Raw genomic sequence first — 27,817 nt, 5'->3', positions numbered from 1 at the left:
TTGATTAATCAACAGTAGGCTATGAATGTCAAAGCTATAATATAACCAGGCAAGTGTTCTACTGACTACATTAAATCATATCCCAATTAAGTAATAAATGACAAGTGAAATAGTATGTAATAAAAAAACTCACAAGAATGTTTTATGAAAATCTATTTATTTACTGGTGGTTTATGAAAAATGCTAGGACAGATGATTCTTCCTGTTACAATACTTGGCATCATCTACAATGGCTTCTCCAAAAAAACCCACAATTAGATCATAGTTCAAATATACAACGCCTGTTTTTGTCTTACCTGTGTATAACTTCATTTATTTACAATTCCTAAACACGCAAGAAAAACAGGCTTCATAAATCTGGCCCTCTATAGTTATAGATATAAAAGAATGAAAGCCAAAATATTTTTCTAAAAAAATAAATACAATAATTTATAAGTTATTTCACATACAATGAAAAAACATCTACATATTTAATTAACAAAATGGACGGAATGATTAAAATTCATAAAACAGATAAATACAATTCTGCACAAGTGCAAACGACTGATGCATATGACATTTCTGCAAATAATAAAATATATTGGCCAATATATTTGCTAAGGTGACTAGGCACAAGTAGAATGAGTACATGACTGAAATGCAATAAGTTACAAGTGCACTGGACAATCTGGGACTTGAGTACCCGTGCAAGGAATAGGATAGGATAGGATAGGATAACATATCAACGTACCTATACCCAATTAAGGTTCAAGCACTGCAAGGAAGAGCATTCTCATTTAATTATATTTTTGTTATGTCATTTTGTCATATGCTTGCATCCAATTGCATTATGGGGCTATAAGAATGTGTGCAATACAAACAATGGCATGATTTAGCATCCATATTCAGTGCAGATACATAATGCTATTTTACTTTATTCCTTAGTCTTATTATCATCAAGTACTCTGGTCCGGGTCGAGTTTGACCCTCGAGTACTCGCAATAAGTATAGTGAATGTAGTGTTATCACATTGGATATCGGACAACCACAGAGTCTATAGGCGTGCACACCACCTCCCCAAACTTTGAAGTCATCTAAATATCCAATGTTCAACTAATTAATATCTAATGATTTTTTATTTTATTTTTAAAGGGGGAGTTGATTATTAAATGCATATTAAAATAATGTAGGTGCTTTTTTGTTAATAATTTGTACCCCTTCATTAGAAAAATTCTGCAAAAGAAAAAAAAACTGTTTGGTCAAAGCAAATTTCTGGTAGTATGAATGTGACATTGTAGTCAAATACAATCAATTGTAGTCAATTATTGTATTAAGTATAATTATATGTTTAGTAGCGATCATGGCTGTTTTGACAAAATGTTTCGATTTGGATTAAAAAAATAAAAACTTTAAAATGTTCCATAATTTACACACAAATTATATGCAAATTGTATTTCATAACATACTTATGTCACAAATCAACATCCATATTTTATAACATAAATGTCACAGGCTAATATGCTGTCCATATTCCATAACAAACATATAATACAAGGTTACACATCAATATACTGCTACCGTAGTCCAGTCTTTGAGCAGATCCCGTGAGGAATGGATAGAAGAAGTCGTAAGGTGCTTTCGATATGAAGAGTGGTGCCTCCCCCTGATACCCGACGGCTGGCTGCGACACATCAATGAAAGAGACGGACATCGTGACCTCCACCCGTTGAGTGACCTGTTGAGTACCGGGCTGACACATGGGGCCAATACACTGAAACAAAGAAAGAAAAATACAGTCAAACCCGCTTATTTGCATACCCTCGGTGCTGCTCGATTTTGTGCAATTAACCGGGTTAGTCGATTAACCGATAGAGTACCGACTTTCACTTTGTAACAGCCATCCAACTACAAAGTGGCATGGGAGACAGTCTAGCATAATGCGGTACTTCATACCGGAACTATTACAGTTAACACATGTCACATGCAGTTGGATATATATAAATGTAAAAAAATATATCTATTGATATATATATATATATATATATATATATATAATTAGCATGACGTTTTTGTTTTAATCTGCCAGACCAGAAATCATTTTAAAAAAACCCAACAATGTCCATCACTGGGCTTCATTTTCTAAAAACACAAACTTTGTGCATTAAAAAAACAAACACTGACCATCCACTAGTGTAAACAAAGTGTATTAGCCATGTAGTTAATGAGATAAACTTGAAACAACAGAACCATCAAAAAGTTCATGTTTCATCAGTGCACTGTTTACAAAATGACATCAGTTTTGGAATTACTGGGCTGTTGATTGACCGAATAGAATCAGTGAACTTGTATGAATTTGCTGGTATGGTGTTCTTTCCATCCCAAAAGATATGGCAAGCTTTGGTATTATTTGTGATCCCCAAATAATGACTTTGCTATTGTTAAGCAATTAAAGTTAAGCTCGGCTAGTGGGTCGTTATCAGTTCCAGCAGTCTGCATTGCATGCATGACCGGTCTAACACAATTGACTGACCTTCATGGTGCGGTCCGACTGATTGGTGTTTAATAATATAGCAGAAACTTAGGGACAATCCATAAATAACGGTCTTTGTTATGTTTGTTTTTTTGACGACCTCCCCCACCAGTCTTTTTTTTTTCTGATACATTTTCCGGGAAGCAAGTGATAAATCGTTTCTTTTGCGTTTAACAGATATAGCGTACACTGCATCTAATGAATAAGTGAACAACAACCCTTTCTCGGTCACATTTATTAAAAACATAACCGCCTAGGACGATTGATCTGTAATCTTTTAATTATTAACAAGGCTTCTCAACATAACGTAATAATTGATACAGAACAATGATTGCCCTGAACACGTCAATCGAATAGGGCCTCAATAGTTGAGTGCGCATGCGTACAAGCGGTACTTCTAAAAATAATAGTCGGAGAGTTACCTGTTATTGAGATGGCCTCTGATTAACAGCAATATATTGCAAACAAAACATTAGGTCTTAGGTTTATTCAACTTAATTATGTCATTCTTAAATCTTGTAGTCGGGTATTGTGATTCACCAGTAGTAATGTGCACACCATCTCATTTGCATGTCACACGTTGACTCTGTAAACAGCGATTACAGTCGGCTTACCACACAGTGAGCTCAAACAAAACAGATTAATCGGTGATTTATTTGAGTTTTTTTGCCAAAGTTTGATAGACATTCTCAGTCATTTGTGACATTAATTTAGCACAACTTTGTTTTAAAAATCGTTATTTATATGTGCAAATAACCGATATATAGCCTGTAGTCTGTTTTGTAGTGTTATAAGGGCAATCGTTCCGTGTTGGGTGAAAATAGTCGATTAACCGAATTATGCTATAAACCGATGTGCAAATAAGTGGAGACGACTGTATATATAATAATCCCCAAATAAATGAATGAGTGTTTTACAACACCCCAGCATGTGTTATAGGAATTTGCTACTCGTGTTTTTTTAATATGTAAAATATCAACCTCGTCTAGTTAATCAGTTGATATTTTCCATATTGAAAAATACTTGTGACGAATCCTCTCTATATATATTTCTTAAATTGACACTTATCAAATCTACCCTGTAAAAATTATTTAATGCAAAAAAAAGCTTCAATCACATAAAAAGCTGTGAGGTGGTGGGGAGAAATCACATCCCTGTAAATACTTTCAGCTGGATAGACTAGATATATCCGATTTAAAAAATAAGCAAATCGCAACTAAAGTAAAGCAAATGTGATCAAGTAATCATAATGTAAACTATCACTCCTCCATCTTGAAACATTTACATCATGCAGATATCAAGTGTTGACCATAATACTTACTTCAAAGTAGACATCTTGTTTGTCGTCATAGATGAAGGACACGCCTAATATTTTCGGCTGTGGGTTAGCAAGAGCTCCAATCTTTGCATACAGTATCTGGATGTGCATTCCCAGGGAGAGACGACACACGTACCCAGTTGGCTGTAAATAAAAGAATACATTCAGACTATTCATTATGTTTGCCATTTCTAATGTTTCTGAGTAAAGGCTCATATAGACCAATTGCGGCCTGTGCATACAGTCTGGCAAAACAAAATCGAAATTCATTAGTTTCAATGAGAGTGTCTGGACTGGATGCATGCATCTTTAAAATGCATGCGCCCAGCCGCAATGAAATAATTGCTAATACCCAAAACACAAGCTGCAGAGAGAGAGAGAGAGTACCTTTTTAACATGCCACAATACCAGTAAGGTTTCGGGCATAAGCTGCAGATGCAACAGTCGAATTACACTTTTATTTAAAAGTACTTTGCACTAATGTTACAATATGTCGGTGTTTCCCCTAGGGGCCAGAAGGACCACACACTGTTTACTGGGGGCTCGGTTTATGTCAAACTATTTTGCCAACCCTCTGAACAAAAATCCTGGGAGGAACACTGCAATATGTAATGATAAACATGACTATTTTTATCTATCTATGACAAACGGCACACATATTTTTTCAAAACAACTTTAATTCACACTTGGCAAGTCTGAAATGGGAAAGAGTTTAAAAATGAAATAAAGGTTCACATTAAGTATAAATTCTGTGAAAAATATTTTCAAAATAAAACATGTTAGGAAAGAAATGGATTATAATTTGGGGAATGTTTCAGAAAATCAAGAGCTAGCCCTGGCTAAAATTTGTTTTGTTTAACGACACAACTAGAGCACATTGATTTTATTAATCATCAGCTACTGGATGTCAAACATATGGTCATTTTTGACAGTCATAGAGAGGAAACTCGCTACATTTTTCCATTAGCAGCAAGGGATCTTTTATATGCATCATCCCAGACAGAATAGCACATACCACAGCCTTTGATATGCCAGTCGTGGTGCACTAGCTGGAATGAGAAATTGCCCAATGGGCCCACCGACAAGGATCGATCTCAATCCAACTGCACATTAAGTGATCACTTTATCATTGGGCTATATAATAAAGCAGCAAGGAATCTGTATATACACTTTCCTATAAAAAGAACAGTACATACCATGGCCTTTGATGTACCAGTCATGGGGAATTGGTAGGAATGTGGGGAAAATAGTCCACAGAGGGCAACTGATCCTACAACCCACTGTACTCCCAGCCAAGTGATCTATAGACTGACCCCATTGGGCTATTTCTTGTTCCAGCCAGTGCACAACTGGTATATCAAAGACTGTGGTATGTACTACCCTGTCTGTGGGATGGTGCATATAAAAGATCCCATGTTGCTAATCGAAAAGAGTAGCCCATGAAGTGGTGACAGCAGGTTTCCACTCTCAATATCTGTGTTGTTCTTTACCATATATCCGACGCCACGTAACCATAAATAAAATGTGTGGAGTGCGTCGTTAAATAAAACATCTCTTTCCTTCCTATAGACTGAGCTACATACCACCACCCACACCCCAACATGTTTAGAAACCAAAGAAATGGACTAATAAATAATTAAAATCTCACAGCAGAGGGTGCTGGTCTTTTCTGTACCAAAATAGGTACCCAGTCCCCAACTTTCATGACATCCGAGTTTCCGAATATTGCCACATAAAGGTTGTCTCCCATATTATCGGGCTCCATTGCGGAAATAATTGCCTGTTGCATCACTTCACAGTACGTGCTCATGTCTGTCTGTTGGAAACTGAAACACATAAAAAAGGAATACAATTTTGTATCTCAAAAAAACAAATCTCAGTCAAATAAACAGGATCAAAAACCTTTTTTATGTGAAATCACACATATGACCACTAGTGCTTTTTGTGGACAGTTATAATTGTATTTGGCGATAATTATTGTGTATGGCAGTCTTCACATCTTGTGAAATGATTACACTTTCAAAATACAACACTTGCATCAACTGTTTTGTGTCATTTTCATTATTTCGAAAAATGTATAGAAATATTTTATTTTGAACGTCAGTATATTTAATGCTAACTTGAGAAAATAAAAAAGACAATTTAAATAACAGCCTGTTTTTTTATCAGCAGACAGAACATGCATGTAAAATGTAACAAATAGTAAGTTTGACACTTGGTCTAAACAATGAGAGAACAAACTAGCTGTTGACAAATGAAACTATCCACTAAATAATTTTGATCAAAAGTTGACTTGTTAAAAAACAACATCATAATCGCTATTTTTAGATATATATTTTTTAAAGATTTGCTCAAGTGATGAAAGTCAATATAAAACAAAACACTGACTGCAAAAATCTACCTTGTTGACTCCACAAAATTAATCTTTATTCAACTAATTTTTATTGCAGGCAACAATATCAAAATAAATTTAACATTAATAAAAACAGACCATCAGGTCTGTGATAGACATAAATGCACATTATGATAATCAATTAGATATATGAAGAGATTAATAACTGTTCAAGCCCTACTTGAAATCTCTAATAACAAAGAGCAAACTTACGGTATGAAACATCCCGATCGGATGTCCTGGCCAAATGTAATGGATATTCTTCCTTGTTGTCCGTTGGTAATACAGTTACCACTGACCGAGGCACGGACTGCAGTCAGCCACTGGTCTCGGTTTTCATTCAACACTATTCTAGCTCTGTTACCATTAAGAAACTTTACTACACATTAGTATGAAATACTTTAATCAGTATAATTTAGCAGTGGATAAGTTGGCAAAATGCAATAATTATACCAATGACACATTTTGTAACACTGAAGAAATATGAAAAATAACAGAAAATGCCTTTTTTTCCAAGCAGAAATGAGAATTTCTAACAAATAGTTATATCTTAAATGCCATGTCACACCCAAGTCAAACCTCCTCCATTTGTTTGCAGGTAGATTAAATATGAGGTGCCCCCATTTTTATTGATCTACTGCCTAGTATATAAATTTTATTTTAAAATGTTAACATTATCACCAACGGCAATTGATTTCATCCAACAGAACCTGAATAGTTATGGGTAACTGTAAACAATAAACAATATTCTATTAATCTGTTGTAAAAATGTGTCATTAAAATACTAACTCATTTTCATATGAAACACATCGCATGCTATGTAACTAACAAATAAAAGAAAATTAAAGTGACACTCTAGTTTTTAAACACTACGACATAATTTTCACTATTAAAGCGGCTTCTGATAATTTAAATTAGAAGTACATGTATTTATATTTTATTATTTTGAAGATTCATTATCCTACAAGTTTGTCTGGGACAAGCTCTATATATTTTTAGATGGTATTTGCCTAATTATACATCACAGACTTTAGCTTCACTTTGTTATAACTGTATCGAAATGTGTTGCAGGTTTGTAGATTAACCAGTTAGTGTCCATTTTAACAGGTTGAAACTAGGGTCTGCGCCTTTAATATGTTTAGCACATTTTAAACAATGGCTCTTTGATGCCCATCATACTAGTTATTTTAATACTTCAACACTTAGTCTAGGAAGCAAGAGGAAATCTACTGATACCATACAGAAGACTACTACAAAACAGCAGCAAGGGCTTTTTTAATATTCATATCTTTCCACAGAAAGGACATCACATACCATGACCTATGCAGGGTAAGAGCTCAAAGTAAATAATTAATTGAAATTTAGTGAATTTAATCAGAAAATCAAAAAAAGGAAATGTTTTATTTAACAACGCACTCAACACATTTTATTTACGGTTAATTGGCATCAGACAATTGATTATGGATCACACAGATATTGAGAGAGGAAACCTGCTGTCGCCACTTCATGGGCTACTCTTTTTCGATTAGCAGCAAGGGATCTTTTATATGCACCATGCCACAGACAGGATAGTACATACCCCTGCCTTTGTTACACCAGTTGTGGAGCACTGGCTGTAACGAGAAATAGTCCAATGGGTCCACCAACGGGAATCGATCCTGGACCTACCACGCACCAAGCGAATGCTTTACCACTGGGCTACGTCCCACCCCAGAAAATCAGTATCCAAATTCAAATGCACACTATCGCTATTAATTAGTCTAGAAACAGGATGAAATTTTTTAATTAGTTTTCTTGGTTTTTAATACTGTTGATACAGAATGTGAAACAATTGGGTCTACTGACAGGGACATATCCTATTACTATTTGAATCATAATTTTTTAGTGACTTTTCAACCCTGAACATAGGCCTAATTTGTTTTGTTTTTTTCAATTCCATGGATTTTTATTACGGGAATATTATAGAAAGACAAGTCCTGGAAAGGATACACCTGTTTTCCATTTGCATCAAGCAATGTTTCCAATTTTCCCGCCATGACCGGCTGTCCTACAACATACCCAGGGTTTCCACTTCTTTCAAACGGGTTGCTTTTTGTAATCTGAAATTACATGTCGCATATTACACTAAATACTGTAAATCATAATATATTAGCGACAGTCAAATTTAGCGAAAGCCATACCAGTGACATATTAGTGATATCAAACTTTAGCGAGTCGGTATATCGAGCATTAAAAAACTTAAGCTGATTTTTTAAGATCAGCTGATCAAAACAACACTTGATCAGGGCTCATTTTCAAGGAAATACTCTATAAATTAGAAAATTTGCTCAACCAAAATGTTTTCCACTGTGAGCCCTGCTTGATATATTCTAAAAGTTATCCAACCTGCACTATTTCTGGTAAATAACCCTCAGACCAAATGAAGTTTCTGACCTCTATCTTAATGGGGGTTTTAAACAACAGTACCATGCATGCAAACTCACTCTTATTGTTTCCTCTGTTGTTTGTTCTATTAATCACTGACAAAACGATCACACAACATCCTCCAATGAAGAGTGACCAGCCTCGGTGGTGTCGTGGTTAAACCATCGAACTACAAGCTGGTAGGTACAGGATTCGCAGCCCGGTACCCACTCCAACACAAAGCAAGTTTTAACGACTCAATGGGTAGGTGTAAGGCCACTACACCCTCTTCTCTCTCACTAGCCAACTAACAACCCACTGTCCTGGACAGACAACCCAGATGGCCGAGGTGTGTGCCCAGGATAACTAGATATAAGCACTAAAATAAGTTGAAATGAAACAATGAAGAGTTTTTCTAAGCAGTCTACCAGGGCTCGAACTTAACGATGGCAATTACCGTCGGTGATATATAAACTGCCGTTGGTTGAGGACATCACCGATGGCACTTTTGTGATATTAAAAATAGAAAAAATGGGAGATTTTAAAAACAGGGAAAAAAAGAACCTCTTATGTTCCCATAATTCTCTGAAGTAGCCCATTTTTGTAGGGGGCCTTTTGCCAGAATTAAAAGAAAATGCCTGTATCTGGATAACATTTATTCATATTTTTATCACTGCCAAATAGCTATATAGGGTTGCAAATGAATAACTATGCATTTTGTACATGGACTACAACTAATATTGTGGGTAGAATGATGGAAAAACATGGTGAAAAGGTTTCCAGCCAGCTCATTTTGCCCAAAGATTTACTTGAACACTGGGGAGCAGTTGTCCCCCTGCCCACCCCCGTCTCGTATGCTTATGAATAACCTTCATTACTTACATGTTCAAACTTTGTTGAGAACAACTGTGGAAGCCGGTTTACAGAGGAGGACACGGCGTGTAGAGTGAACTGAGCCCAAACACTTGAGATCCCCATCGTACCATTATACTGAATCCTGTACCGAACCTGCAAAATAACATCATTAATCTTTTTTTTTTTTTTTTATATAAACAGCAATTAAAATGGTACATCAGAATAGAATGAAAAGGAAGGAAGGAATGTTTAATTTAACGACACACAACCCATTTTAATTATGGCCATATTGTTACAGAACACACAGAATTTGAGAGAGGAAAGCTCACTGCCGCCACGCAATGGGCTACTCTTTCAGATTTGCAGCAAGGGCTCTTTTACATGCACCATCCCACAGACAGAATAGCAGTGTGCGATTTTGAGGAGAGCCTGAGAGCCCGAGGCTCGCAAAAATCATATAGGACTCTCTTGCTTGTCTAGCATATGAGCCTGTATGACTTGTAAAAATTATTTGTACAAATTGATTCTTCGAAATGACACAGTCAACATATATCTTAAAATCCTGGGAAACCAGTCTTGAATAGTGATCTTTTCCATGGTTTCATTTAGTGTATCTTTTGTTATACTGTGCCGGGTTGGTGGCAGGCTCTAAAGATTTGCAAACAAGAAGACTATCACACTTAAATTTTTTAAACCAAAATCGCACATTCAATAGTACAAATTATGGTCTTTGTTATACCTACGGTAAGCTCTGGGTCAGCAGAACATTTCGCCAAATTATCTGTTAAAACTTCAAAAATTGCAAAACTCCAGTTACTTTGTAACAAAATATCAATTATTACATGAAATTATTTCCCCAAATTATCTGTTAAAACTTCAAAAATTGCAAAACTCCAGTTACTTTGTAACAAAATATCAATTATTACATGAAATTATTTCACCAAATTATCTGTTAAAACTTCAAAAATTGCAAAACTCCAGTTACTTTGTAACAAAATATCAATTATTACATGAAATTATTTCTCCAAATTAAAATAAAATTTGCCAATTGTTTTTAAAATTAGCAAATGGCGAATTTGGAGAGTGCCAGAGCTAGCCCTGGTTATACCAGTTGTGGAACACTGGCTGCAAATAGAATGGGCCACATCAGGTTAGAATGTTAACAAACAAATTGTAATATTTAATATAGTAAAGACAATTTTATATATATAAGCAATAGTTTGGTCAAGGCTAAAAAAAAAGAAAAAAAGAAGTAAAAAAAAAAGAAGACCACTTACTTTTTTGACAACATTTTCACACTGATTGGTTCCAAAATTGTAACCTGGTGGCATGAGAGTACATGTCGTTGTCAGTCCATTAGCGTCTTCACACAGAGTATCATCCAGCTGCACTTCTACAGTGTATGTGTTATTGTACAGATCAGTTACATCAACGAGGGGGATGGAATCAGGACCTGTGTAAAAGTAAAAAAACAAATATATATAAACAATAATAATAAAAACATATACTTAACATAAACGTACTGAATTTTTATACACTGATGAAAAGGAATAAGTTATCTCACAAATAATGTAAGATATTGATCATGTTAATGGCAAGTCAATTTGACCCTACTGACATTCTGTCTCCCATTACAAAGTTGTGTGAAATACAGACTTTACTGTGCTAGTATTAAATTAAATTGAGTCTACAATTTCATGTGTTCCATTTACTTATTTTTATCATTATTTATATATTAAGCTAATCGGAAGAAGACTATTAGTATCAATTTAAACACTCAATATTAATTCACAGTAGAAATTAAATAAAGCCTGTACAAAGATTTTTTTTCCCAAATATACAGTGTATCCTCGATTTATTGCCCCCAAATTTAACACCAACCCCGCCTACAGCCTACTTCTTTTCAAGTACTGTTTGTATCTCTCTTTAATTCCCTTGATTTACTGCCACCCTCGCCATCCACCAAAGTCTTCGATAATACCATCAACAGTGTGGCAAGAAAGAGTAATAAACAGGCAATGTCATTTCTGTTATTGAGTGGCAATTAGCATCAATTGCTTTGGGTAGCCACAGTATTCGTGTCCTATTAGTGCTCGCTGTACAGGAACAAACGAAAGTCTGATGATCACTTGACAGATAGGTGCATTTGATTTGTTATTTCATTAATGGATTAATTACTCCAGGTCTGGTAATGATCTCCAGTTACCACTAAGTGATGGGATTCGATTGGTGAAACAAGCCTGAGATTGTCAGTGCCACGACCATCAAAAACTCAACATTCTGACTTACAATGTCTCAGCAGTTGCAAAATGAAGTACTAGAAGGCGTTGGAACTGTCAGAGTAGGAGGAGTTGGGGGGGGGGGGGGGGGTATCGAGAACTACAAACACTCAGTAATGGGGGCACGGGAGGGGGGGGGAGGGCTCTATGGCCGGAGTCGGTTACCCCAGAAGTTTGCACTGTAGTCCACTAGTAATGCATATAGTTGGTGAAATTGTTGGCCCAAGATTGGAACAAGTATGACTCACATTTCTATCCTTGAATGTGATTGGTCAGTGCAGGAATAAGCGATATCCAACTGTTACAAGCGTTTGATATACATGGGGTTCTAGATTATTATTTTTTTAATTCACTTGCCATGGGACCAGTGGATTTGAAAATTTACTGATCATGGTGAAAAATTCACTTGCCCAATTTTAACTGTTTATAAAACACAAAACCCCATTAAATTGAAATAATTAACTTTTTAATATACATTTTGCATACTAAGATCATGTTAAATCAATTTGTCAATTTACACAACATGCTCATTGGGCATATTTTATGGTATATTTAGAAAAACATGCAAACAATTTTCATCAGTTTAGAATAAAGTTACTTATTAATATTTAAATATAATTGTTTCCACTAATACCACCTAAGTTATAAAAACTATCCATGTTACCTATTAGAACAATTAACAGCATTAAAAACAAATTAATATTTTATCACTTATAAATGTGTATGTATTTATTTACTTATAAATGGGAATTCCTCCCCCACCTTCAAAAAAAAAAAAAAAAAAAAAAAAAAAAAAAACTCAAAAAGAAACAAGAACATTTATTAGCATAAACTCTACATGTATTATAGGTTAAGACATACAATGCCACCCCACACACCACACCAAATTAGTAATTTTTCAATGTAGATACTTTGTTAAATTTATCTATTCCATGATATTGTGTATTTAATTATATTTATTTCTTTTATTTTATTTTTGCAATTTATTTGATATTTAAAAATTAAATTAATAATTTCTACTTTTAAAGTTTTGCAAACGTAAATGGTGGCTTGCAACCTTTAAACTAATAAAATACTGGTTACCGTTTGGCACTCTATTAATATTAGTATCAAAGGAACAAATATTTGGATTCCAGTGCAAGAAAAACAACAAAATGGCGGGGATACGATGAACTTTTGTTTCTTTCAATGTTTATATTTTATAACTTGAATAAAGTTACATCGGTAGGTATATTGATATCGTGGATGAGTCAAAGATTACTGGTGATCAACTATTTGTCAGTGAAATATTACATGTGACAGCAAATCGAAAAAAGTGACTTTTAGATGTTTCTTTTGTTTTCGTACGATGGTATGTGTTCAAGAAAATATGAACTGTGGTGAAAACAGACGTTGGAAATGAGGGTAGTAAACATCGCATGCGACGCGCGATGCCTTGTTTTGCAACCGCTGTGTCTATAAATACATAAAATATTTGATCATTTCTTACATGGTTATTGTTATTTTAATTTTATTTTTGTTACCTTCTGTTAGTTTTATTTCAAACATGTCATTCTGTTGACATTTCGCAACATCAAACAAAATATGTTTGGTAGTAAACCCAAGGCACCCTCACTATACCACCAACTCGATATAACACTAAAACTGCATTGGTACATTAGTGGGCATTAAATCAAGGTCATACTGTATTATAATGTGGATTATTTCTAATGCATATGTTGTTATTTATGCAAGGACAATGTTCTAATCATTCCTACGAGAATTGAAAATTTGCGAAACTCATTTATGGGTCACACAAAAACAAAGAAAGAAAGAAGTGTTTTATTTAACGATGCACTCAACACATTTTATTTACGGTTATATGGCATCAGACATATGGTTCAGGACCACACAGATTTTGAGAGGAAACCCGCTGTCGCCACTACATGGGCTACTCTTCCGATAGGCAGCAAGGGATCTTTTATTTGCGCTTCCCACAGGCAGGATAGCACAAACCATGGCCTTTGTTGAACCAGTTATGGATCACTGGTCAGTGCAAGTGGTTTACACCTACCCATTGAGCATTGCGGAGCACTCACTCAGGGTTTGGAGTCAGTATCTGGATTAAAAATCCCATGCCTCGACTGGGATCCGAACCCAGTACCTGCCAGCCTGTAAACCGATGGCCTGCCACGACGCCACCAAGGCCGGTCACAAAAACAAATTCACGTAGCACAATTTCCTCTTTGCATAACCATCATGATGTCCTAAATTAAACGATTGTTCTCATAATTTTCGCACGCTTTATTTTTTCATTCTGGATGTGTACAGGTACATTTTGCAGAGTTTTTGAGAATGTAATCAAAGGCTGTTCATGATCTTTGAGAGTAGACAATGTATGTAAGTAAAAAAGAAAACATAAATGGTAACGGAAACTGAAGAAGATGCCAAACATTGACATCAATAGTTTGCATGGAGGATAATATTGAAGTAAAGTCAAAATAAACTGTGAAATTACTTGTACATTATCATATTTGTTTGAAAAAGCAAACCTGATGTTCCGAATGCAGGCACTGTAAAAACGTATGTATCATTTACAGTCACATTGTATTCTGGAATGTACGTCCCAAACAAAGCTGGTGTCTGTGAAAAAACAACAACATTATAATGAAATAAAATCCAGGCTTACATATACAGATACAATGTACATGTTTGTAGACATGATAATCTCCCAGATTTAACCAACAATTTATCTGTAGGATTAAAGTTTTATTTTTCAAGTTTATTTTCAACTTGGAGCCAATTTCAAAAACATCGTAAGTTTATGTCTGAAACAGGGCCTAATTTCACAAAGCATCGCAAGCCTAGTTTTGCACAGGTCATAAGCTTACATGTGTTTGGCATCTATTTCACACACAAAATTACATCATTAAGAAAGCTGGACAAAGAAAATCAAATATGTGTTCTTCTAACTATATTTGCTGAGCAATAATAGTAATAAGAATTGTGGTTTAGTCATAGATTTATATTTACGTGCAGAACTAGGCTTATGATGGTTTGTGAAACTGGGCCCTGATTCACATATATTTTGGATTAAAACAGATGTTGAAGTAGATACCTTCAGTCTAGCATGTGACATGGGAATGATACCCATTTAAAAATAACATCTGAAATTATCTTTAAAATGCTGAATATTTTCTAGCAAACTAGTACACTAAAATAAAAATGATTTTTTAGCTTTGTAAATCAAACGTAAAAAGACAAAAAATAAAATAAATAAAGCAATGACAAAAACCAAACCCATCATATAAATAATTCAAACTAAAAAACCTCTCTTACCTATACCTTCACTGTAATATTTTAATTTGTTCTGATGGTATATGAGAAAACTGTGAACTCACTCTAACTACTCTGAACTTCTGGTAATAAGAGACCGCATCCAGCTGACGGAGGGAAGTACATTCCGTCTGCAGATTTGTAATACGTCGAACACATTCATTGCTCCTTTCAATAAGGTATGCTGAAATAATAAATATACAGAATTTCACAGAAGACCATTGGTCGAGTGGTATGTTCTTGTGCAAAATAAATTATAAAGTTAAAATTATATCTATTAATCAATAGTCATAAATGTCTCTACGCCAAGTCATAAATGTCTCTATCACTATAGTAAGACTGAATAGGTATGTATGTAATAAAAGATGGAATTGTAATGCATTTCCAAGTCATAAATGCAATTGTTTAACAACTACATGAACAGTTCTACCTGGGAGGGTTTTTTGTGTGTGTTTTTTTTTTGGGGGGGGGGGGGGGGAGGGTTGTAATAATTTAACCCATAACAGAATTCATGTAATATCCATCCCAAGAATTAAAGCTACTAACCTGCTGGGTTCTCATCATTGCATAATGTGGAGGACAGAGCCATGGGTTGTCCTAGATTTCCTATCGTCCTACTTTCATACACAACTAGAATCTCGTCTCCAGACTAGAAACACATTGAAAAAATAAACAAATACATGTGTATAAAGACAACTGAACACAAATCTCTTCACTGTAACTTAGTATAACCCAACTTTCGAACATCACTTGAGCACTTTGTTCCAGTCATAGTCATAGGTGTTAGAAGTGTGTGTGTGGGGGAGGGGCACTGGTCCTACAATGTTTTAACATAATACATTGTCCCCACCCCAACTAGTACCCTTCCCTCCCAGTTGCTGGTATTTTCTAATGGTTTTTTGTGTTTTTCTTTTTATCAATATTTTGTTTACATATTAATTTTAAAATTACACTGAATAAAAAATGCATGCTAAAAATAAATTAGAATGTTAAATCCATAATGGCTCGAATATCATAGTGAAAACAGTTTTTAAAAAGTAGATAAGGAGCATTAGTCCAACACCAGATTGATTTAACATTTTGTAATATATTCCATAACCCCATTTCATTCAGAGCATATCAATATCACTTGGTGAACAGCCATACCAAATTTATATGAAAGTCATCCATTAAATAATTCAGACTTAAATCCAATTAAAATGTTTTAAACCAGATTCGTTATATGTAAGCCTAAAAACAATTATTGCAGGATTGGTATTGCATGAGAAAAATAGTATTGGCTAATTTTAACACTTTTAAAATTGTTTTGCCCTTGCCCCGAATACTTAACTTTAACTGTTACTTATTGTAAACCCCACCTTCAATCCTGTGAATTCATCCAAACATTCAAACAGTTAATGGAATGCTTACAATGTTCCACTGTATTCACTGTGTGAACAGTCTCACATACAATATGGAACATACAAACACATCATCATGTCTCCAGCTTAACTATCAACTACTATAGAAAATATGTAGAAACAAGGAAGCAATGATGAGAAGGAAATGTTTTTATTTAACGATGCACTCAACACATTTTATTTATGGTTATATGGCGTCGGACATGTGGTTAAGGACCACACAGATACTGTGAGAGAAAACCCACTGTCGCCACTTCATGGGCTACTCTTTTCGATTAGCAGCAAGGGATCTTTTATATGCACCATCCCACAGACAGGATAGCATATACCACAGCCTTTGATGTACCAGTCGTGGTGCACAGGCTGGAGCGAGAAATAGCCCAATGGGCCCAATAACGGGGATCGATCCCAAACCGACCACGCATCAAGCGAGTGCTTTACCACTGGGCTACGTCTCACCCCGCAATGATGGGATGTTGAAACAAAATATAAATAAATACGGTCAGAATATATTCATGGAAAAAAATTAAGTTACTATTAACTTTGTCGGCAAATTTTTAAAACAAATTTGGGATTGAAGTTAATTATTACAAACGTTTTACAGCCATCTAACAAAAATTATATATATACACACACATACATATATATATATACTGCCTCCGTCAATTTTTAAAGTTTTTTCAAAGAAGCAAATTCTTTTTCAAACTGTGACATGTATTTTGTAACAGATAATCATTACGTTAGTAAGCACAATAATAAAAGTATTACATCTGTAAAACTAACCTTGTAAAACTGCGCGAAAGTTGGTGGTGGTGTAATTCCAGGTTGAAACGAGAAGCCTGCATACTTTATGAGATATTTATTAAACACATCTCCTGTATTAACTAAGTCAGGATTCACATAGAAATTCTTTTCTAAATCTGAAAAAAACACACACAAAAAAATAAAAAATTAAAAAGCAACATTTTGAAACATTTGTTCAAAAGGATTAAGTATGATAGCAGTGTATTTGTAACCCCCCTGTAAATAAAACTAACTGATTTATAAATAAGAATTTAAATTCATATGTTAAACATAAATAACGGTTCAGGATTCTAATCATATAATGTAAGACCTAATTTCATTAATTTTAGTCATCATTTTCATATCATAAAGATAAATATTTGAAAACAAAGGGCCATAACTACATCATGATCAAATAGGCTATGCTGGGTTTATATACATACTCGATTGTGCATAAACAGCCAATACCTAAAATAATATTTAGGCTTCATTCCCCAGTTCTTTGTAGTTAAAAAGAGGGACACCAACTGCATATGTTTTGAGAAGTGCTTCATATAATTTTCGTACTTTAGATAAGCAGACTTTGATTTCAAAGCATACAGTACAAGTTGTATCACATGACAAACTCAAACAGGTGATAAATTAACAGTCAAGAATTGTTAACTTTTGAATAAAAGTGAAAAGCAGTTACCTATTCTATTAATTATGACATTAAACCAAACTTTAAGCAAAACGTACATGTACAAATTTAAAATGTCAAAAAAAAAGTAAAGTTAAAGTTAACAAGCCAATTCAAGAATTAACAAGGTTATATTTGGGATTTTGTGGGAAATGGAACTGGGCAACATATTTTGAATTAATCATGTTTTATCAACCTTAAATGCAGCTAACAGTAGGTCCAAAGTTGCTTATTGGTCAACATGAGTTATAAAATAAATGTTTTCATTTCAAACTCTAAAAGCACATTTTTATCTGACCTGTTTACCTTTGAAAAACAGTCCAATTAATATTTTGGTGAAAGAAAAAACCATAAACTTCACAAAAACAAAAAAGCACTAATATTTTATTTACTGATACTTACAGTTGTTGAAATAGATACAAAAAATATCATTTGATGTGATATTGCTTTTGTATGGAGAATTTTCAACCAGTATCAGCTCACTCCTCATGCATAGCTTGTCATCTACTCTGAAGTTAAAACAGAATAAAGGCTTAGTCAATTATAAACATTAAAAAATCCAGGTATGGGGTGGATGTAGCTTAGTGGTAGTGCTCGTCTCTTAGTAGTAGTGCTTGTCTGAGCCTCAGAGGTGTGCCGGTTTGCAGGATCGACCATCCTCTATGGACTGCGTTTTTTACTGTTCCAATTGGTGCCCCATAAATGGTACATGTATATTAAAGGCTCTGGTATGTACTATTCTGTCTATAGGCAAGTGCTGCTTTATAGTAGAAGCATATATGGTGGCAATGGGGTCTGTCTGTTTGTCTGTGCTTTATTAGCAGGAGAAGCCTATATGGTGGCAATGGGGTCTGTCTGTGCTTTATTAGCAGGAGAAGCCTATATGGTGGCAATGGGGTCTCTCTCTCTCTCTCTCTCTCTCTCTCTCTCTCTCTCTCTCTCTCTCTCCTCTCTCTCTCTCTCTCTCTCTCTCTCTCAACCAAATGTCAAAATATTAGATGCCATAGTTTAAAATGTACTCTGGTGTTATTAAACAAATATTCTTTTCTTTTAAACCCAGGTTATTTATGTTCCAAAGACAAATTTGAATGAGATGCAATATCAGTGTTGGTGGAATTAATTGCGTGTTCAGTTCTCTGATAATTTATGTAAACCATTGAGGAATTTAACATTAAAAACTAAAAAGGTTGAGGTTGTTGTCCAGGAAATAAAATAAATAAATATACAAAATACATCGCAATATTTTTATAAACATTTACACACATATATGTATACACTAGTAAAACTTATGATGATTGCACTACCTAAATATTGCCAGTAGACATAAGGAGGAAACATTAATTATATGATGTTTAATTGCTCTTATTTATCTCTTTATTTCATGTGCAAATTGTGCCAAAAATTCAAATTGACTTTGTAATTGGTACCAGTATCTACATACGTGAAAGAAAATGGTGAACAGAAACTAAAAGATTTTTTATCTTCTGGCGTGCAGTCATCATCACAGCAGCAGTGTACATCACAGGCCAGTCCAGTCAAGTCACAAGGGCAGGGACCAATATCTGTAATATAAAATCACACCCACAGACTGAGAATTATCTATTTATTGTGTTATGGTATTTATGCTTAACATTTTTAAAAAGTGCACACTGTATTAATGCCACTAACAAAATACAACATTAAAAGGACTTTCTTACACACCCGTTGGTGAGAACACCATGCGTTATTTTTTATAACACATGGTTGTTTACACACGTATGTGTGTTAATTTCAAGACATACGACTGGTTGCTCCTAGGTGATGATGGTGACCAGGTCACCACTGCCATACATCCAATGAAAAACTACACTATGGAAATCGATTACATTGTGATGAATAGTTAACCTGTCAATCATGGGTCTATAACGTGTAAGTTAGCTACAAGTGCAATAGCTGTAAATAACTTTTAGTAGAAAAAGATGTTAAAACCTGGTTGTTGAGGATATGTAAGAAATAGAATAATACATACATTCATGTCCATTAGATACCATTTATCTCACAACTCATTGTTTAAAAACATATCAAACTCGCTTTCGCTCATTAGATACATTTTAAAACAACTAGTCCAGGAGCCCAGAGAGGTTTAATTAGCATTGCGAGTACAAAAGGTCTGAGGCCTGGAATATGTAGGTGTGGGCTGTGGGACCCCCAAATGGCCATTCTTAAGTGTCATCTCCTGTACCAATCCGAGGGGCCGCCCCTCAAAATACCCCAAATTTTAAGTTTAATTAGCATGGTTGAGTACACCAATCAAACCTACACCAAAATGTTCTCTGTTGATGTACTAATTAAGATCCACCATTCTTAAGTGTCAGCTCCTGTACTTAGTCCACTTAAGAACGCCCCTAATTAGCACTAATTAGAAGTTTAATTAGCATGGTTGAGTACATCAACGAAACTGATGCCAAAATATTCTTTAGGGTACCCTGACTAAGGATCAGTGATTCTTAAGTGTCAAAACCTGTACCGAATCCACTTAAGAACGGGTCAAAGGTCAAAATCCACCCAATTTCAGGTTAATTAGCACGATCGAGTACATCGACGAAACTAACGTTAAAATTTTCTCTGTTGATGTACTAATTAAGATCTACAATTCTTAAGTGTCATCTTCTGTACTTAGTCCACTTAATAACGCCCCTAATTAGCACTAATTAGAAGTTTAATTAGCATGGTTGAGTACATCAACGAAACTGATGCCAAAATATTCTTTTGGGTATCCTGACTAAGGATCAGTGATTCTTAAGTGTCAAAACCTGTACTGAATCCACTTAAGAACGGGTCAAAGGTCAAAATCCACCCAATTTCAGGTTAATTAGCACGATTGAGTACATCAACGAAACTAACGTTAAAATTTTCTCTGTTGATATACTAATTAAGATCTACCATTCTTAAGTGTCATCTCCTGTACTTAGTCCACTTAAGAACGCCCCTAATTAGCACTAATTAGAAGTTTAATTAGCATGGTTGAGTACATCAACGAAACTGATGCCAAAATATTCTTTAGGGTACCCTGACTAAGGATCAGTGATTCTTAAGTGTCAAAACCTGTACTGAATCCACTTAAGAACGGGTCAAAGGTCAAAATCCATCCAATTTCAGGTTTAATTAGCACGATCGAGTACATCAACGAAACTAACGTTAAAATTTTCTCTGTTGATGTATAAATTAAGATCCTCCACCATTCTTAAGTGTCAACTCCTGTACTTAATCCACTTAAGACTGCCACTAATTAGAAGATTAATTAGCATGACTGAGTACATCAACGAAACTGATGCCAAAATATTCCTTAGGGTACCCCCACTAAGGATCAATGATTTTTAAATATCAACCCCTGTACTGAATTCACTTAAGGTCAAAGGTAACAATTTGCCCAATATTAGGTTTATTAGCATTCACGAGTACATCAAAATATTAATATGTTCTTTGTTGGTATGATAAACAAGACCCACGATTCTTAATGTCAACTCCTGTAGTTAGTCCACTTTAAATGCAATGAATGTGAAATGAAAATGTATGATTAATATAACTAAATAGTTTTCTATTTGATTGTAATATTATATGAATATGATGATAGGACTATTTCCACATTTGAACAATGAAAGATTACATTTACTTGATCTACTCATTGCCTTTAATTCTCAATGTGAGTGTTATAGCAGTGATACTTTTTGCATGAATGAGAGTAACTGTTGTAATAGTTATACATACGTTGATCCATTGTTTTTACCAGATTCTGGTGAAATTCTGAATGTACTATTAGTTAACAATGAAAAGTCTGGTATACCAAACTTAAGATACAAGCTAGTTCACAGGGTCCATAGGTGATAGTTCTGGGCGATGTAATGGCCACTCATTTGAATAATAAATTTTGGTAAATTCTGTCCAAGTTGCGAGCCACATGATATACTTTCGATTCCACGCCATAACACATGACATAAAAATGGGATTTCTCCAAAACTACAGCGTGAATAAAGAATGTGAGTATGTGATTACTATAAATGCAGTCGAACTCCAGGACTAGATCAAAACAGAAAGTGCGTCCCTAAATCTAAACTAAGTTATTAATGTGATCAAAATTCAACTCAAGGTTCATTTTTTTTATTAGTCACCAGACAGAAAGAAAATTATTGATCAAAACAGAACTTGAGTTCCAGTCTGGTTCCATTTCATTGCCTGCCTAAACAACTTTCACCTTCCTTAATCTTCATCCTCAGAAAGGACTGCCTCATCTTCAGATGATACTGTCATGTCTTCCTCTTCAATGCTCTCATCACCAACGATCCCGTTTTCATCTGGATGAGGGTTTCTGGCAGTTGTATTTTTTCATGGAATATTGGTTGATAATATCCATTGTAAAAATCCCAACCATTTGATTCAGTTGGATGTTGTTGGATATCAGTGAGATCGGCATTCACCCACATTTGTGCAACAAAGGATGCATGTTTCATATGAACGTTTAGCTCTGCCTCACATGGTGGAATGGCACTAGTATTTATGCCTTTCAGCTTCTCCAACGGATTCTTTGTCGCTGACTTTGGTCCATAACCCTTTTCAAATATCTTGTAGGAAAGGTATTGAGTGTTGTCTTGCTTGTATCCTTTGCTTCATAGATGCTAGCGGTAAATGTTTGCAGGGTATTTTGTGTGATATGACTGCTTCAATTGCCATATCTTCAAATGCTTTTTGTACCTTTGTATTATTTTCCAAATTGGCAGATGGTCTCAACTTTCCCTTGCGAACAAATGATCCAGTATAGTCACTACCAGTTTGTGCATGGAATCCTGGTAGTGCTGCACATATCTGAGGGCCAAGTATCAAACTCAAACTTTCTGCAGTGATACAACATGATGACTGCTTTGTCAGTACCTGATGCACGGATGACTATGTCTCCTTTTACCCCAGTCTTATGAGTGTCATCAACTGCTTTTGCATGAAGGCATATTTTGGTATCCGCCTCCTCGTGGTTATTTCTAAGGTCATCGACCACATCACACTTGAGAACTCCATCTACAACTTTGAAATGATGGCATTCCCCTGGAATATCAAGGTAAAGCTGGCGGCTTCTAATTATCTGTGCATATTGCTGGTCCTGCCACTCCCTTGCCAGGAATTGTGAAAGTTGGGTTTTGAATGATCAAAAACTTTCTGTTATCTGCTCCTCTTCTGCCTCACTCCATATCTTTCAAAGATGGCTGTGGGTAGTTGTCAAAGACGAGGTGAATTTGAATGATAGACAATGCCATTGTTTGAATCAGAATGTTTCTTGCAAGTCCTCCGTAAGTTGACGGTAGACAGTGAGGTAATGTATGAAGGAGAAATTGGCCGTCTACAATGCATACACGTGTGAATTCGGGGTGGCCTTTTTCATCTTTCACCTCTGATTCCAATAAATGGAAGGGAGCGCTTTTTTCGGTTTTTGCCATTTTTCCATCTGTGCTGCACATTGACAATGGTACAGGTGTGAGTGAATATTCAAATATGAATGGCAAGTCCAGAGTCTGTTTGGTTGCTAGTAACACCAGGTGAACCATAAGATATCTTGTACTCTTAAGTTCAGCTATTCTGTGGTCTTTAGCTCTTTGATTCTTCACACAATCATTTGTAAAGGACTTTATCTTCTCTTCAAATCTGTTGAGATCACTAATGCAGGACTGTAGGAATTCTCGATGGTGTGACTGTCCATTTTCTGGAACGCTGAGCAGACTTTCCCGAATCTTGTCACTGGCAGCCTTCCCTGTTTTTGATAACTAGACCCGAACAAAGGAGACCACAGGTCATGCCTTGAAATCGAGATCATTCAAAACCCAACTACCACAGTTCCTGGCAAAGTTGTAGATGGAGTTCTCAAGTGGGAAGTGGTCGATGACCTTAGACATAACTACAAGGAGGCGGATACCAAGATATGCCTTCATGCAAAAGCAGTTGATGACACTCACAAGACTGGTGTAAAAGGAGATACTGACATAGCAGTCATCATGCTGTATGACTGCAGAAAGTTTGAGTTGCCACTGTGGATTGATGTTGGTACAGCTGCCAAAAATAACCACAGATATACCAATATAATCACTATTTACCAGATACTTGGCCCTCAGATATGTGCAGCACTACCAGGATTCCATGCATTCACCGGTAGTGACTACACTGGATCATTTGTTCGCAAGGGAAAGTTGAGACTATCTGCTAAGCTGGAAAAGAATACCGAGGTACAAAAAGCATTTGAAGATATGGCGATTGATGCAGAACTCAGTCATTTCATACAAAATACCCTGCAAACATTTACCGCTAGCATCTATGGAACAAAGGATACAAGCAAGACAACACTCAATGCCTTTTTAATACAAGATATTTGAAAAGGGTTATGGACCAAAGTCAACGACAAAAAATCCATTGGAGAAGCTGAAGGCCATAATTGCAAGTGCCATTCCACCATGTGAAGCAAAGCTAACCATGCATATCAAACATGCATCCTTTGTTTCACAAATGTGGGTGAATGCCGACCTCACTGATACAACTGTCAGAAACCCTCATTCCAGATGAAAACGGGATTGTTGATGATGAGAGCATCAAAGAGGATAACATGACAGTATTATCTGATGATGAGGTAGTCCTTTTTGAGGATGAAGATTAAGGAAGGTGAAAGTTGTTTAGGCAGGCAATGAAATGGAACCAGACTGGAACTTGAGTTCTGTTTTGATCAATAATTTTCTTAATGTCTGGTGACTAATCAGAAAAATGAACCTTGAGTTGAATTTTGATCACATCAGTAACTTAGTTTAGATTTAGGGACACACTTTTCGTTTTGACCTAGTCGTGGAGTTTGACTGCATTTAGTATAATCATATACTCACATTCTTTATTCATGCTGTGGTTTTGGAGAAATCCCATATTTATTTCATGTGTTTTGGCACAGAATCGAAAGTATATCATGTGGCTTGCAGCTTGGACAGAATTCTGGACCCTGTGAACTAGCTTGTATCTAAGTTTGGTATACCAGACTTTTCACTGTTCAACTAATAGTACACTCAGAATTTCACTAGACACTGGTGAAAACAATGCAACAAGTACGTATAACTATCACAACAGTTCATACAAAATGTATCACTGTTATAACACTCACACTGAGAATTAAAGGCAATGAGACGATCAAGTAAATGTAATCTTTCATTGTTCAAATGTGGAAATAGTCACATCATCATATTCATATAATATTACAATCAAATAGAAAATTATTTAGTTATATTAATCATACATTTTCATTTCATGCTCATTGCGTTTAAAGTGAACTAACTACAGGAGTTGACATTAAGAATGACGGATCTTGTTTACCATACCAACAGAGAACATATTAATGTTTTGATGTACTCGTGAATGCTAATAAACCTAATATTGGGCAAATTATTACCTTTGACCTTAAGTGAATTCAGTACAGGTGTTGATATTTAAAAATCATTGATCCTCAGTGGGGGTACCCTAAGGAATATTTTGGCATCAGTTTCGTTGATGTACTCAGTCATGCTAATTAATCTTCTAATTAGCGCTAATTAGTGACAGTCCTAATTGGATTAAGTGCAGGAGTTGACACTTAAGAATGGTGGAGGATCTTAATTTATACATCAACAGAGAAAATTTTAACGTTAGTTTCGTTGATGTACTCGATCGTGCTAATTAAACCTGAAATTGGATGGATTTTGACCTTTGACCCGTTCTCAAGTGGATTCAGTACAGGTTTTGACACTTAAGAATCATTGATCCTTAGTCAGGGTACCCTAAAGAATATTTTGGCATCAGTTTCGTTGATGTACTCAACCATGCTAATTAAACTTCTAATTAGTGCTAATTAGGGGCGTTCTTAAGTGGACTAAGTACAGGAGATGACACTTAAGAATGGTGGATCTTAATTAGTACATTTTGGTGTAGGTTTGATTGGTGTACTCAACCATGCTAATTAAACTTAAAATTTGGGGTATTTTGAGGGTGGCCCCTCGGATTGGTACAGGAGATGACACTTAAGAATGACCGTTTGGGGGTCCCACAGCCCACACCTACATATTCCAGGCCTCAGACCTTTTGTACTCGCAATGCTAATTAAACCTCTCTGGGCTCCTGGTTTAAACTCGTTATGAGATAATGGTATCTTTAGAATGGCCACTCATATATTATTCTCTATTTCATGAATTGGTTGCCACTGCAATATGTTTCCCACTAACTTGTCTATTTTAATTACTAAAATTACCTATTAAATATGCTTTGAAATTTTTAATTTAGAATATCACAAATATTGAGAGGAAACCCGCTGTCGCCACTTGAAGGGTTACTCTTTTCGATAGACACAGATAGGATAGCGCATACCACAGCCTTTGATATACCAGTCGTGGTGCACTGGCTGGCTTTTTTCAAAGGCAGGCCACTCGCATTAATTTCATGTCGCATTTTAGTCTAGTCTAGCAATAAAAGTTATATTTTATTTGAGCAATGAAAACATTTTATATTTTATCGATTCGGCAATCTGAGACTGGCCCCAAATTTGTCACGTGATCAGAATGGTCATTCCGTCTTGTTTCCACTAACTATCGTCTGATACTTTGTCCTCAATTGCAGATTTAATTGTTTGTAACTGATGATTTTTACTTTCTGTCATTTCTGTCATTCTGTTTATTCAGCAATTCTTTATGAAATACCTATTATAAACTTTTCATTTTGGGGGGGATATCACCGCTGATAAAAACAACAGAAGCGGTAGTGTTCATTATTGAAATAATTTATCTTGGGTGCCAAATAATATATACACTGCCTTTACATAGTGATTAATTCCTTCGATGAAGATGGAAATAAAATAAACAGATTTTTTTTTTATCCCACATTAGGGGATCACTTTACAAACATCTTTATTGTTTTTCATATATCTTGAAATCTTTATTAAAATAATATTAAAACTTTGATCGGTTCAGCAAAACTGGAATTGCCCGTGAATGTCAGACCAACAACATCTCTGGTTCAATTAAAAGACAAGTCGGCTTGTATTTCGTACCAACTTTTTTGTACCAAATACTGAGAGGTGAAATCGACCAACACACAACGATATATAGTAACCAAGCTTTCACTTTTGTCTTTTGATGGTTGTGATGCCGCACAGCCGACCTCCTTTAATTTTTACCGAGCATGAACACTGGAATTTGTTTTTGTTCATACTAATCATAGCCAATCAAAGTTCTCTTTTTTTCCTTTTAAAAAATAATGCTCAATAAGGCAAAGTACCAATAATGGCAATATAAAGTGATGTCATCAGAATAACCTGTGTTTTGTGGGATCTGCGACGGAGGTGGCGTAGTCGGAGCGGGAGTGGTGGTGGGAGCTACGGTAGTTGTCACGGTCGTTACTGGGGTAGTTGCTGCCTGGGTGGTGCTTGCAATTGAAGCTGTCGATGTATTCTGACCTACTGTAACATCAATAATGAGTGAGCATGATACAACAAAGAAAAATAACCAAATAATGCAAGATGGGCCCAACTCGCACTTGCCAAAACATGAAAATGCCGCCATGATGTAAACTAATAAGAGGCTCATGGGTAGTTCGTTTCAAATTATTTATTTTTAAAATATATTATTGCAATATATTTTTATTCTACTTATAATACAATTATATAACATGTATGATATACAATATTGTTTTGTAATGCACTACAAATACAAAACAAAACATATAAGTAACCAAAATAGAAAGTAGGAATGGTGCGAAATATGAAACACGGACTGAATGAATTATTTTTATTATCATTATCTTTATCATCATCATCACCATCATCAAAATATTATCGTTGTCGTCATCATAATCATTATCAACATCAA

General features: G+C 35.3%; 1 protein-coding gene across 1 annotated transcript; it reads right to left on the bottom strand.

The window, feature by feature from the left end:
• Positions 1-140: 140 nt before the first annotated feature.
• Positions 141-27,511, bottom strand: LOC121381772 (tectonic-3-like). Its single transcript, XM_041511124.1, has 14 exons — positions 27,265-27,511; positions 19,375-19,495; positions 18,336-18,442; positions 17,255-17,391; positions 15,618-15,720; positions 15,137-15,255; positions 14,288-14,378; positions 10,755-10,930; positions 9,505-9,630; positions 8,209-8,318; positions 6,433-6,576; positions 5,476-5,653; positions 3,831-3,971; positions 141-1,750 (listed from the first exon to the last, which is right to left on the bottom strand). The coding sequence occupies exons 1-14, from the start codon at positions 27,509-27,511 to the stop codon at positions 1,493-1,495; spliced, it is 2,058 nt and encodes a 685-aa protein (XP_041367058.1). The 3' UTR covers positions 141-1,492.
• Between the last annotated feature and the right edge of the window lie 306 nt (positions 27,512-27,817).

This window comes from Gigantopelta aegis, chromosome 9, assembly GCF_016097555.1.
Source record: "Gigantopelta aegis isolate Gae_Host chromosome 9, Gae_host_genome, whole genome shotgun sequence".
Classification (NCBI taxonomy): Eukaryota; Metazoa; Mollusca; class Gastropoda; order Neomphalida; family Peltospiridae; genus Gigantopelta; species Gigantopelta aegis.
The sequence above is the reverse complement of the archived record's forward strand: the minus strand, read 5'-3'. Positions and strand labels throughout refer to the sequence as shown.

Excerpts from the sequence above, each read along its gene's own strand:
- LOC121381772 (XM_041511124.1), bottom strand. The coding sequence starts at position 27,511 with ATGGCGGCATTTTCATGTTTTGGCAAGTGCGAGTTGGGCCCATCTTGC. Across the intron at positions 15,256-15,617 it reads CAATGATGAGAACCCAGCAG|CATACCTTATTGAAAGGAGC; the intron begins GTTAGTAGCTTT and ends TTATTATTTCAG. Across the intron at positions 1,751-3,830 it reads AACAAGATGTCTACTTTGAA|TGTATTGGCCCCATGTGTCA; the intron begins GTAAGTATTATG and ends TCTTTGTTTCAG.